Source organism: Pelecanus crispus, chromosome 19 (assembly GCF_030463565.1).
Source record: "Pelecanus crispus isolate bPelCri1 chromosome 19, bPelCri1.pri, whole genome shotgun sequence".
NCBI lineage: Eukaryota > Metazoa > Chordata > Aves > Pelecaniformes > Pelecanidae > Pelecanus > Pelecanus crispus.
The window spans coordinates 7,271,916-7,284,967 of record NC_134661.1 but is presented as its reverse complement, the minus strand read 5'-3'; the positions used below and the strand labels follow the sequence as shown (position 1 = coordinate 7,284,967).

At 51.7% G+C, this 13,052-nt stretch overlaps 1 protein-coding gene across 2 annotated transcripts; it reads left to right on the top strand.

Moving 5' to 3' along the window:
• Positions 1-2,598: 2,598 nt before the first annotated feature.
• CD3E (CD3 epsilon subunit of T-cell receptor complex) lies at positions 2,599-8,751 on the top strand. 2 transcript variants are annotated; one of them, XM_075723287.1, is made up of 7 exons: positions 2,599-2,632; positions 2,750-2,859; positions 4,280-4,300; positions 5,806-6,015; positions 6,795-6,947; positions 8,040-8,086; positions 8,434-8,751. In XM_075723287.1, exons 2-7 carry the CDS (start codon positions 2,811-2,813, stop codon positions 8,488-8,490), a joined length of 537 nt encoding a protein of 178 aa, XP_075579402.1. In that variant the 5' UTR covers positions 2,599-2,632; positions 2,750-2,810; the 3' UTR covers positions 8,491-8,751. The 2 variants fall into 2 exon arrangements, with proteins under 2 accessions (XP_075579402.1, XP_075579401.1); XM_075723286.1 differs by having other exon boundaries at positions 2,605-2,656.
• The last annotated feature ends 4,301 nt before the right edge of the window (positions 8,752-13,052 follow it).

The window sequence follows — 13,052 nt, the reverse complement described above, 5'->3', positions numbered from 1 at the left end:
AACCCCCATCACTACATTTCCCCAGATTTCCGCTCAGTTACTATTCTGAAACGTTGTATCCATTTCCTTCATCGCCACCATAAATATTTATCATACTGGGGTGGGTTGGTTGGTTGTTTTGCAAGCAGAGGATACTTGCTCGCCTTTTCAGATTTTGTGGCAAGTAGCTGTGAGGCAGCGCTCAGCCGCCAATTTGCGGCCCCCGCCTAAGGTGGTCTTTCGGATTTCTGCACGCCGTGGCAGGCGGGCGCAAAGCCTTGCGGAGCCCAGCAGCACAAGCGTGTTTCTTGCTGCAACGCCCTTTGGCCACTGCACCCATGCGGCAACTCGACCGGCTCTCGCTTAAGACCGCGTTTGTGTAAGGCGCGGGACTGGGAAGGGGGGTCTGTTCCAATCTTTGCTTGCAGACTTTGCTAACCTTCAACGTCTTGTTTCAAAACGTGCTGACTCGCAGCTGGTAAGGCCTCGTCCCTGGCACCCTCGCTAGTAACGCCCGTTCTCTCATTTTTCACTTTGGAACAGAAATAAGGAAAAGAAAGCCGTGATGGCTAAAGCGAGCCCGTCGGTAAGCGAGGCACGGGCCCACAGGCCCGCCGTTGGCCATGTCACGACATGGCGAGCTCTTGGGAGGGGGCAAGGCGGCCGTTGCGTGCCCCCGGCCCCCGCAGAGCCGCCCCTCGGGGCAGCGCCCCGGCCCCGGCCCTCAGACCCGCGCCGCCCCGCAGCCCTGCCCGCTCCGCAGGCGTCAGGCGGGGGGGAACGGGGCGCCAGGGCCGTGCGGGCGGCGCTGCGGGGGCAGAGCCGGGGAGGCCCCGCCGCGGGGTGCGGGGGTGCGGGGCGGGGGGGGCCCGGCGCGCGGGGCTCGCTGGCGGCGGGGAGCGCCCCCTAGCGGAGCCGGGCGCCTCCCGCGCGGCCGGGGGGGGCGGCGCGCTGGGCCCCCCCGAAAGAGGGGGCGCCGGGCCCGCCGGGGGCTCGGGGCTCCGCCCGGCTGTGCGTGGAAGGGTGTCCCAGGCTCTCGGGGGGGGTTGCTGCACCGCGTTCCCGGAGCTGTTCTCCGAGCAGCCTGAGCCCCCCCACAGCAGGCACCGTGTTCCCGGAGCTGTTCTCCGAGCAGCCTGAGCCCCCCCAGCAGGCACCGTGTTCCCCGAGCTGTTCTCCGAGCAGCCTGAGCCCCCCCAGCAGGCACCGTGTTCCCGGAGCTGTTCTCCGAGCAGCCTGAGCCCCCCCACAGCAGGCACCGTGTTCCCGGAGCTGTTCTCCGAGCAGCCTGAGCCCCCCCCCAGCAGGCACCGTGTTCCCCGAGCTGTTCTCCGAGCAGCCTGAGCCCCCCCCCAGCAGGCACCGTGTTCCCCGAGCTGTTCTCCGAGCAGCCTGAGCCCCCCCAGCAGGCACCGTGCTCCCCGAGCTGTTCTCCGAGCAGCCTGAGCCCCCCCCCAGCAGGCACCATGTTCCCCGAGGTGTTCTCCGAGCAGCCTGAGCCCCCCCCCAGCAGGCACCGTGTTCCCCGAGCTGTTCTCCGAGCAGCCTGAGCCCCCCCCCCCCAGCAGGCACCGTGTTCCCGGAGCTGTTCTCCGAGCAGCCTGAGCCCCCCCCCAGCAGGCACCGTGTTCCCCGAGCTGTTCTCCGAGCAGCCTGAGCCCCCCCCCAGCAGGCACCGTGTTCCCGGAGCTGTTCTCCGAGCAGCCTGAGCCCCCCCAGCAGGCACCGTGTTCCCCGAGCTGTTCTCCGAGCAGCCTGAGCCCCCCCAGCAGGCACCGTGTTCCCCGAGCTGTTCTCCGAGCAGCCTGAGCCCCCCCAGCAGGCACCTTTCGTGAGCGCTGCCAGGCTGGCGAGTAGACGTAAATATGATTTAAAGACAGAAAGCTGATTTTATCGTAGGTGCCATTCATAAGACGAGCATGACTCGTTTCTGCATGAAAATGTACAATTGCTCTTGCACCTCATACTGAAACCGAAGAGAAACAGCAACGCAGTTAAGCAAGTTCCCTCCTAACGGGAGAGTGTGCCACCGAGCATCTGTCAGAGCGGAGCATTCGCTTCAGGTCACAGGCCTGCAGCAGGGGTGGCCGTGCTTAGCCACCGCTTTTTTTCTCGCTGCCAGTGTGTGTGCAGAGGAGCTCCTCCTGGGTGAGGAGCTGGCCAACGCCGCTCTTGAAGAGGCAGCAGGAATAAACGGGTTGTGTTAGGCAAAATGACAAAAGCAGAGTCCAGATTGCACCATCAGTGACCAAACCCCCTGAGTTTTACAGCCTGGCACTCACAGGCTCAGTTCTGCTGGCCATACAGTGTCTGTAGGTGCTGAGCTTCTTGCAGCATCTCTGGTTCCTTTGTTTCTTCCCTCCTATGTTAAGTCACTTGCAGTAGTTTGAACTTCTGAAACACTCCCTTTGAAAAGTTGTTAGGAAGGTCCTGATGGCAAATCGAATCCAGGCTCATTCATCCCTCCTGCTGCTCCTAGGGTGGTTACAACAGGTCTCCCAAGACTTGAGCTGGGCTGGTGCAGAGCAGCCACCCCTTGCTGTCAATGACGTTCTGTGAAGACGTTTTGAGCCTCCGCACTTCCTGACACGAGCTTATTTTATCGTACGTGTTCCGTGTCTTTCTTGGCTGCTTGCAGGTTTCACTGGAAACAGTGAGTCTCCCCAGCACTGCTCAGGTCACTGCCGTACACAATTCTGGGAAAGAATCTTGGGCCTCTTTCTTGTAAGCGACAACTTGAAAAGCCAATGTGTTCTTTCTTCCCTCGCAGCCAACCTCAGTGATGCCAATCTGATGTGGTAGAGAAGAGCAAGAGAAGGAGGAACACAAGGATGAGGTTGGAGCGGTCCTTGCCTCTCCTGGGACTCCTGCTGTGTGTGGGTGAGTAGCGCTGGCCAGGAGCCCACGGGGACCAGGAGGGTGGCTGCCCAGGGCTGCAGAGGAGAAAGCACAGGGGCGCGCGACTGGGTTTGCAAAGTATCTTCCACAGCTGGCATGTATGGTGCCTGTGGAGCTGCTGCTCTCCAGTGTGAGCGTTCCCCTCAGAGTGCAGGTTGCAGGGACAAAGAAATGGGAATCCAACCCTCTCAGGCTAGAGAAAAGAACCTAAGGTCCCTGGTGCATTTTTGCTTGCTAGCTGATTCACTAAGACACCCGGTCTCTAAACTTCACGCAGCAGGGTTGGAGCTTGATGTGCTGCTTTCTGCAGTAGTGTGAACTATAAGGCTCTGTGTTTTTAAGTTTATTTTTTTGTTTCTTAAACCGTTTTGTGATCATGGGTAAATAACTTCAGATCACTGTGATATCATGGGAGTGGTAGCAATTCCCATGTTACCTGCTTGAGCTGACCAGCATTTAGAAAGCTGGTTTAGGATGAAGCGCAGAGTATCTGTAAAGCAGCTGGTAACCATGAGAGATAAGCTTGAAAGAGAATGAAAAGATACTACAATAAGACTATAGCCACTCTGCCAATGTGCTGCAAATACCAACTGCTATTCTTTGAGAAGATTCAAAACACTTGGTTTAGCAATGGTCTGTTCTTTTTTCAAATTTAAATTCATCTTACTTAAAGAAAAAAAACATCAGATCACGTTCTCTCCAGCCAAGCCATATGCCTGTGGAATTTCAACTCTACAATTTTGTTACAACTAACTTCTATTGTAAAGCAAGCATTGCCTGGGATGAGACAACAGTGCTGAACACACGAATACAGGTCATTCCTTGATCTACATTATTTTCAATGGGCAAATGTCTTTAGAGTAAATCACAAGTCTGATTCAGACCACCTAAAAGCTCTTTCTATAATACTCCAGCTCCAGTGACTTCAATGGAGCTACTTGTTTTCTACCAAGAGAGAAAAATCACATAGATGAACTGCTTTACAGCATTAAAACAACCATCAGGGTCCAATCCTCCAGTGAGTACACTCTTGCAGAGGACAGTGGTTCTTACTGCAGAAACCAAGCATGATTTTCCAGCAGTCTTTGGTCCATGATAATAAAGCAAAATTGTTGGGTGTACAGCTTGCAGTAACCATTTTTCTAAACTGGGTCAGAAAATTACTCAAATTTCCATTCTGCGTTAGTCTGTGTTAAAAATGGCTTCCAAAGGAAAAGACTTCATTTCACAACAACATCCTGTCTCAGCTAACAGAATGCTTCTAATGCCGTTAGCAAAAATATGGGAGTATAAACATCTCTTTCAAGCAGCTGAGTTCAGAAAGGATGTCCTTGAAGTAGGAAAGGAGTATGATATCAGTAGGTAAATTACTTAACACTTCTTATTATTCTTTCTTTTGCAGTTGGCACCGCAGCTCAGCAGGGTAAGTGAATTTTACCTGGATTCCTAACTATTTAGTATGATAAAAATACCAACTGTGCCCCACAAGTGAGGACTAAAACTCAAAGAGAAATATTTGAATTTTGCAAATATTGTAGTGATACAAAAACTCACGGATACTATTCCTCAAAGTCTGAACCTCTCCGTAGGAGGAAACGGAGTATTCAGAAAGTTCCCGAAATAAAACTCAATAGCAACAAAGTTACTATTAAGCAGGCATCCTTTATTGCAGCGCTGGGCAGCACTGGGGATCGTTCCACCGCGAGTGCTCCAGCGATTTGGCAAACTTCCAAAGATTACATACTATAAAGTCGTACATATTCACAGGGTTCCCAAGAATTCATATACATAAACATGAGGTTTCCTGGAACTCATTAACATATGCAAATGTCCAATCCAGAGGCGTAGTCGTCCTCTTTGGTGGTCTTCGGGGGTCCTCCGGTGGTCTCCGATAGTCCTCCTCACTTGTCCACTGGCTGAACTTTGGGCCGCCTTTGTCCATATATGGTCACTGAATGAGCTCATCAGTCCTTTGGCCTTGGAATGTTACGAAACCAGTTCCTTGAGTGCTCATCTTGGCACAGGTATCCTGAGTCTGTGTTATCCCTGCTTTACACAGTAAGCCTAACGAGCTTAACATCTGTTTTAATTGTGCCAGACAAGGAGTCATATTCTTCGAAATATCTGTCTTATTTACCTACTCTGCTTCAGCAAATAACTAAAACCATCCGAGTCAGGTATTGTCAGAGGTTTAGCCCTTTCAGTAGGATAGGAAAATATCCCCGTTCATTAATTGTTACTGATCTCACTGATTTGAAAAATTGGCTGTCATTAATTGTCCCTAAGTATTGCTAGTGATGCCCACACAGGGTTGGGCATTTTCCAAAAGCAACAGGCAGTAAGGTAATAGGGGCCTGGTTCGTTAACACTTACTATTCTCTCCCTTGGAGATGATACTGATGCACAGGAAGGTAAGTGTATTTTACCAGCATTCTTTATTTAGCATGCTATAAAGACAGCAGATGCCTCACAGGTGAGGACTAAAAGGCAGACAGAAATATTCGAGTTCGAGCAGTATTTTAGGAGGAAAAAAACTCCTGTTTGTTAGTTGCTACTGCCATCACCAATCAGAAAATTCAGCTATACGAGTTGCCCCTCATCACTGTCAGTGGTCTCCAAGCAGGGCTGGCCATTTGCAGAGACCAGCAAGCATATGGATAAACAGAACGATGAATGGCAGGTGGCCAGGCTCTCCGACAGAAAGTTGAACACTCTGTGATGGTATTTTGATACTGTTTAGTGTTGCAAAGAAACAGCATAAAAAGCTAAAGGAAAACATGCGTGCAGAAGACACATACACAGGGAATTTACATTGCACCATGAAATCAAAGATTTTGCAGAGAAAACTGTCATGGTGGGATCAAGGGTGGGCAGGCACGCCTGCTCAGAAGCCATTTGTAATGCTGGTTTCCCTTCTTGTTGGCCCAGCTTCCACTAAAGAATTCCTGGTGGAGATTTCCGGAACCACGGTGACAATCACATGTCCCTTGTCTGAAGACAAGGTAACGTGGCAGCAAAATGGGAAAAACCTGGAGTTCAATGAGGCGAAGTACATTATAGAGAATCATGACAGCTCTCCTGTCAACCTGAGTTGTTCGTCGGGTGGAGAGAAGCATGAAATGTACCTGAATGCCAGAGGTGAGTGAAAAAGCACTTGCTCTGTAGACTGAGGCTAAAGATAAAGGGTACGCGTTTCAGTGACACATGTTAGGAGCTGAGACCTGATTTATAGTGCTGCTGGGCTGGGTGAAAGCGATTCTGCTGAGGCCCTGCCCGCTCTGTGTGGGCAGTAAGAGTCCAAGAGCACATTTTTGGCCAAAGGAGTCTCCCTGCTTTCTATACCTTTCCCTTCCGTTGTCGTCAAGCAGGTTGCAAGTCAATGGTTCCCACATACACAGCACAGGAGCTTTATCTTTTTTTATACAGTTTCTGCCATGCTACAAGGCAAGACTAATGTCTGTCACAAAGGCCAGAGGCATTTCTTATCTTGCAGAGTGGAAGCCTCCCATCTGGAGCACACAGCCTGGTTTCTGTGACCCGTCAGCCAGGGGAGTTGACCTCCACCCTGACAGAGTGATGTAAGCCTCTGCGCCATTTGAAGTGTGGGCAGCTGCTCCGGATTCAGGACTTAGAGTCCAGCATAGCCAGAGGGCAATGATCTAGGAGATGTTTTGCACCCTCTGGCTCAGGCCATGCAAACAGCAGAGGGTAGTGAAGGAGGCTGCACACACCAGCCCCCAGTCTGTGTCTGTTTGCAGACTGAAATGGCAGCCCTTCCTTTTGGTTTGCTCTTTCCTCCTTCCCACCCAGAACGGTATCTTTTCTGCTAGCACTAAGCAGATGAGTGAGGCCTGGACTTTCCTTGCTGGAAAGGAAGGGTGCCCATCTCTGAGCACCTTCATCTCTCCTCCTGGCAGTGTGCGCAAACTGTGAGGAGCTGGATGCCTTGGCAGTGACAGGGATCATCACTGCGGATCTTCTCATCACCTTCGGGGTGCTGATTCTGGTCTATTACTTCAGCAAAGACAGGAAGGGGAGACCGAGCACTGGTGCTGGCGGTCGGCCACGAGGTAAGAGATATTTCAGGTGTCTCTGCTCTCCATGATGTCCGCTAAGCACTAAATTAAACACTTGCCCCTGCCGAGTGGTGAAGCCACAACTCTGTCCCCCCAAGCCTCCAAGATGTCGCCAAACAATGCTCCTGCTTGCCACATCTGTTGCTCCGGGCTCCCTTCTTGTATGGGACGGGTGCGGCTGCCGTGTTGTGTCAAAGGCTTCCCCCCATAGGAAGCCATTTCACAGGCTGTTGTGCAGCAGCCTTGAGTCTGTGCTGAAGCAAACGGCAGATGCTCAGCTTGCAAATGTAGCCCCAAACCCAGCCTGGCCCTGGCCCACTCAGCTGCTGTCTCAAGCAATCAAAGACCAAGAATCAGGCCCGCACATAGAACATGTGATTAGAGATCATGGTGTTACTAAAACTATAAATTTGAATTTCTGGCTTCTGCAGCCATAGTTTGGTGACCCAGTGGGCCCAGCAGTGGGGCTAATGCGTTATAAATGCCGGGGTAAAGTGATGCAGGGTGGTGACCTTACGGTGCTGGTTCAGATTTGTTCAAGAAGTGTTGATGGTGACATTTGTACCAGCAGACTGCCTGTCAGACAAGAACCATGGGGGCTCACCAGCCAGGCTGTGTGCAGATCAGGCATTGCCACTTTTTCCCTCCACAAAGCTGATATAAATCTTGCAGCAGCTCTAAATGCGCTGTTGTGTGCTTACTGTGCATGTTGCGTGCTGGGTTCAACAGAAATGTGATCATGTACTCATGCCTGTGCAGCTTGCTGAGGCAGAGGAGCACAGATCTGTTATCCATATTGTGGAGCTGTAGCCAGGGCCTGTGCTTATGGGCCCTTCTTGTTTTCAAGTATTTTTTCACAATCAGGAAAGCTAGGAATTTACCCTTTCTAAAAGAAAGCTGCTTTCTTCCTAAATGATCGCAATGCCTCCTGCCTGCAGCAGTTGGGTCTTTAAAAGCGCCAAGCTCATAATAAAGCCGTGGGAGTTGACCCATGGTATGCATTACCCTGGGATCGTCTCCATGAAAGTCCCTCGTGCTGTTATATGAATCACCTCCAAGGATGACCTCTCTTTGCCTCTGTTGCAGGTCAGAAGATGCAGCGTCCTCCCCCTGTTCCAAACCCAGACTATGAGGTATGGAGAACCTGCATTTTTTCCATCTCTCTTTGCTGGTTGGGGAGGGATAGCCAGCGCTGGGAATCTGTAGCTGTTACCTTTTTTGCTCCTTTGAAGAAGCATCCAGTCAGCCTCCAAGCTTTCCCGGGAGCAGAGGAAAAGGTGGTGAGGGTGGAGCCCCTTCTCCTGGTGCTGACAGGGAGTCAGGAGCAGAACTGCAGCTTCTTGTGCATGCTACCAGAGCAGCACTACACCTGCTCTCTCTGGTGTAGTTTTCTCCACGTATTGTGTGGACCAAGGCCCTGGCACTGTTTGAGGGTGTGTTAATGAGGATTCCTGAACTAACATCTCTGCTATTCCCACAGCCCATCCGGAAAGGCCAGCGGGAAGTGTATGCAGGCCTGGAATCCAGGGGCTTCTGAAATTCCCATGGATGACAGGCTGGAAAACAGCGGCAGAGGGGCTAAGCGCTTCTGCCCAGCTGGGTACCGGTTCTTTGCAGGCCTGCTGAGGCCCAGGCGTTCTGGGGTAAGCCAGGCAGCTACACAGGACAGGCACCCTGCTGCCATCCGCTGTCCCACCCTGACGTGTTCCTTTGGCCTTCGGTCTGATATTAGGGAAAAGAATCAAATGAGCACATTGGCAAGAGAAGTTTCCCTTCTCATTAAAGGACTGCAGCCTCACTTGTGGTTCCTGGCCTCCTTTCCCCTTGCATTTCTCTCTCTCTCTGCTCCAGGTGCATGCTCTGGTTTTCCCTCCCATTTAATTTCTGCCCTGAGTGCTTCCAGTTGCTCCCCGTGCCTCCCTGGGTAGCTAGTGGGCGAAGAGTGGGTCCTTCTCGGGGTGACTGGCCTCTGACCTTGTCCTGCTCTCATGTTCATAGCCTATCTTAGCCTTGCTGCCCAGGATTGTAACAAACGGAACAGGGGCAGTCAGTATGTTACGAACAAAATGGTACATGTTCATAGAAAAGCCACTGCTTTGAATGAAAATATTTCAGTCAAAAAGAACAGTTTTCCTTTAAAAAGAGGAGAAGCACTTCTGCCAGTCCATGCAGACTGACCTGTTGTCGTGGGTTAGCCCCAGGCAGCAGCTCAGCACCACGCAGCCATCACTCACTGCCCCTGCCCCCGTGGGATGGGGGAGAGAATCGGAGGAGTAGGAGTGAGAAACACTCCTGGGGTGAGATAAGAACAGTTTAATAATTGAATAATTGAAATAAAGTAAAATAGTAATAGTAATGATAATAATAACTATATAATAATAATAATAATATCCAAAGCAAGTGATGCCCAATGCTCACCACCCACTGACCGATGCCCAGCCAGTTCCCGAGCAGCGATCGCTGCTCCCCGGCCAACCCCCCCAGTTTCCATACTGCCCATGACGCCGTATGGTATGGAATGGCCCTTGGGGCAGTTGGGATCAACTGTTCTGGCTGTGCCCCCTCCCAGCTTCTTGTGCCCCTGGCAGAGCAGTCCTTGACTGGTAGCAACAACTAAAACTTCAGGGTGTTATCAACATTATTCTCATACTAAATCCAAACCACAGCACTATGCCTGCTACTAGGAAGAAAATTAACTCTATTCCAGCTGAAACCAGGACACCTGTCCATCCCCCAGCCCTTATTCTGTAGGAAGTGAGTGGGGCTGAGTACCACTTTGCATCCAGTGACCTTTATGTTTCAGACCTTCAGCAAAACACCCTCATAGGGTCACATGGGGATTTGGTGCCTTCCCAAGCCATCTGAAACCCTCTTATTAGGAAATCCAAATGCTCAGCTGAGTGTTAGATCTTCGTTACTATTAAATAGTGGGGCTCAGGTATTTCAGCTAAGATTTGAAGCCGCACTTAGCAATGCGGATCAGCTTTGCATTCTGACTGAGACAGCACAACAGGGATTGTCATGTTTCCCAGATTGAAACTGAGACCCTTTGGCTCAGACCCAGCAGTAGCACTCTGCTCTGAAACAGCTGGTTCATTGGAATTGAAATGAATGCACTGGGGCCACAGAGATAAAGCCCAGGACCTACAAAATCCAAGAGAGCATCAAACCCTTTTGCTAGGCTGTCCTTCTCATGCCAGAGACTTCTTGGGCTCAATTTGTACTGATATTCTATAGTGTTGTCCAGGATAAACACATTTCTTTGGGTGTGTTGTACCCTAAGGGGTGTACAAGTACATTTGCTGGCCACGTTTCATCTTCCAGAGCTGTCGCTCTTTGAGGTTCTTGTCATCAGTCCTTTACTGCTGCCCTTTCTCTCCCCATTTCAGCTCTGTAACTTGAGTTCTGCCTGGGTTCTGTTAGAGAGATGGTGGGCTTCTTTGCCGTTGGTAAAGATCCATTTTGACCTTTTTATATACATTTTAAAACTGCAACATATTAATAAAATGGGAGACAGAAACCCCAGGTATGCATTGGAAAAGATTTCCCCTGTGTTTTTGTCTCTGTTCAAGAAAACCAGTTTTTATTAAGGGGACTTCCCAGGTCAGGAGCAGTCCGAGGCAGTGAGACCTTCTGTGGGTCTGCGTTGACTCGCCTTGCAGCAGCCTCCGAGGGGTTTGGGAGCAGACTGTTCCACGATGGAGGGGGACAACTACGCGTACAAAAATGCACTGCTGTGCCTAGGAGAGCAGGGCCTGAGAGCGGGGCAGGGGTGAACAGGAGCGGGGGAGCGGGTCTGGGGCTGCTGTGCAGAGGCAAGTGAAATAGCTGAGGTCCCATGCACTCTGCATACAGATTTTAAATCTGTCTGATTTTAAAAGCTGCGGTTTGCAAAGCAGCAGCAATGGGGCAGGTAGTAACTTAAGGAGAAGGGCCCAGGAGATGCTGTGATGCCTGGGAACGTTTCTGGTCTAACGCTGGTTGAGCGAGCCACGTTTCTGTTGCTCTGCAGAGCAACAGCTCCGAAGGAAGGAAACAGCAGCAGCGATGGGGGCTGGGGGTGGTTTAACCCTTGACTTTCAGCATGGGGAGACGAACACCCAGCAAGTTTCATGCTTCAGATTGCTGTGCTTACCCTGCAGGATGTGGTTTTAAAGGCAGCACAGCTGGGTTTACCATACAAGGCCCTGAACATCTATGAGGGAGATTGCAAGATACAAAGAGCACTAACCCCCAGCAGCTCTAAAACCACTCTGGGCCACGTTCTCAGCTTCTGCAAAACATCACTGCTCCAGGGACACTTGCTCAGCCCAGCCATACAGCCCATTGCCACGAATGGGATGTGAGGAGCTTGGACCACTCTGGGTGTACAAGGTCGAAATTTTGCTTCGAGCTACACCCCGGTGCTTCTGCTGCCATTTATGGGTCTGCATGTTTGCCTAGTTTGCCCCAACCAGTGCCATCCCACCTCTTCTTATCTCAGTGGGATCAGCGCCCATCCAGTGACAACATCTCTCTGCCTCTGTGCTTAGCAGCTACAGAACTATTTCTTTGTCCTCCCAAGAGTGAGGTGCTGAGGACCCTCTCACAAATTGATGAGTTGTAAATGTTGCCCCTGCTGTGTCTTTGATTTGTGCAGAGCGTACCCACCCACTCTGCTCCAGGTTTCTCCTGCCCTTTGGGTGTGGTTAGCCACCTCTGCTCATTGCTTTGAGATCTGATGGTGATGAAAGCACTAGCAGCTAGGCAGGCTGCTGGTGACTTTTTTTATAAGGTCCTACCCAGATGGCTTTGCAGACCAGAGGCGGGTATTGGCATACTCTACCTGCAATGGCCATGCCAGACTCACCCTTCACTGGAGCAGGTTAGAGCAGAAAAAGTGCTAAGACATTATTCTGCTCCTGTGAAGAACATGTCATCGTGTAAAGGGCCGACACCACAGGAACACAGGTCCTTTTCTTGTTTGCTGTCCGCAAGGCTGCTCACACACTGATTCCTGTAAGGTGCACCCACAGCTTTGCACAGCCTAAGTGTTGTTTGCTGTGTCAGACATGTCACAGATTTGTGGCCAGGTTTTACTGATTTTTATAATTTCATTTATTTATTTTTTAACTCTTTTGGTGCTTACTTTATACCACTGAGTCACAAGGCAGTTCGCAGCCTGGTGCTTTCTAAAACCTGCCACCCAGATTCTTAGAAAAGCAGGAAAACACAACCTACAGGTGTGTGCAACTGGCACACGGAGGGTGACCTGGTTTCTGAGGTTTCTAACTGCTAGGTGATCGTGTCTGTTATCTGCCTCCCGTTTTGGCCATATCTGCCCACATTAGCTGTTTCTGCTCAGAGCTGGGGAGCGGGGACCTTGCCAGGAGGAGCTGGGTTGGTGTGGGGAGACCCCGTACTGCTCAGTGTCTGGGAAGGTGGTTGAGCTGGGAAAGGCTCTGAACGTTTGCTCGTCTGCATCCTGTACTCAGCACACTGGGATGGCTAGTTAGCCTGAAAGAGGGGTTGCCAAATGCCCCCCGACAGATGCCTGGCCTGGTCACGAAGGCGAGTCACTCTCCAGCGGGCTGCAGAGGCAGAGGAGGGTGCAAGAGCCCCCCAGGAAGGCAGAGGGGCGGGAGTGCGGACGGCCACACTGGCCTTCGCTGCCTGGCCAGCTCCGCTGCCACGTGTTTTGCACGGTCTCTGCTGCAGTTTTTGTCCCCTCTGCTGTTTCCGTTTCCTCTTTGAGCCCAGCCCCCGCAAGCCCTTCTGGGGAGCCAGCACAGCTTGCTCCTTTGCTCAGGCTTCACTCCCCCAAGCACGGAGGCAACCTGCGGGCTGGCTGGGTGCCAGCGACCTGGCAAGCTCCTGCAGTTTGGAGACTGCGATTAGATGCCAGGCCCTGCGTGTGCAGACGAAACATCCTCCTGTCCTCCCTCCTGCCAGACCCCCAGCTCTGTCCAGGGGACTGAGGCACGCAGGCACTTTGCAGGGGTGACACAGACCCTGCTCAGTGTCGCTGTGCTCCTGGTGTCCCTGCTCCCCATGCTGGAAGGGGAATTAAATGAGACAAAGCCTCTGCTACTCTCAGGGGCAGCAACCCTCTCCCTTCAC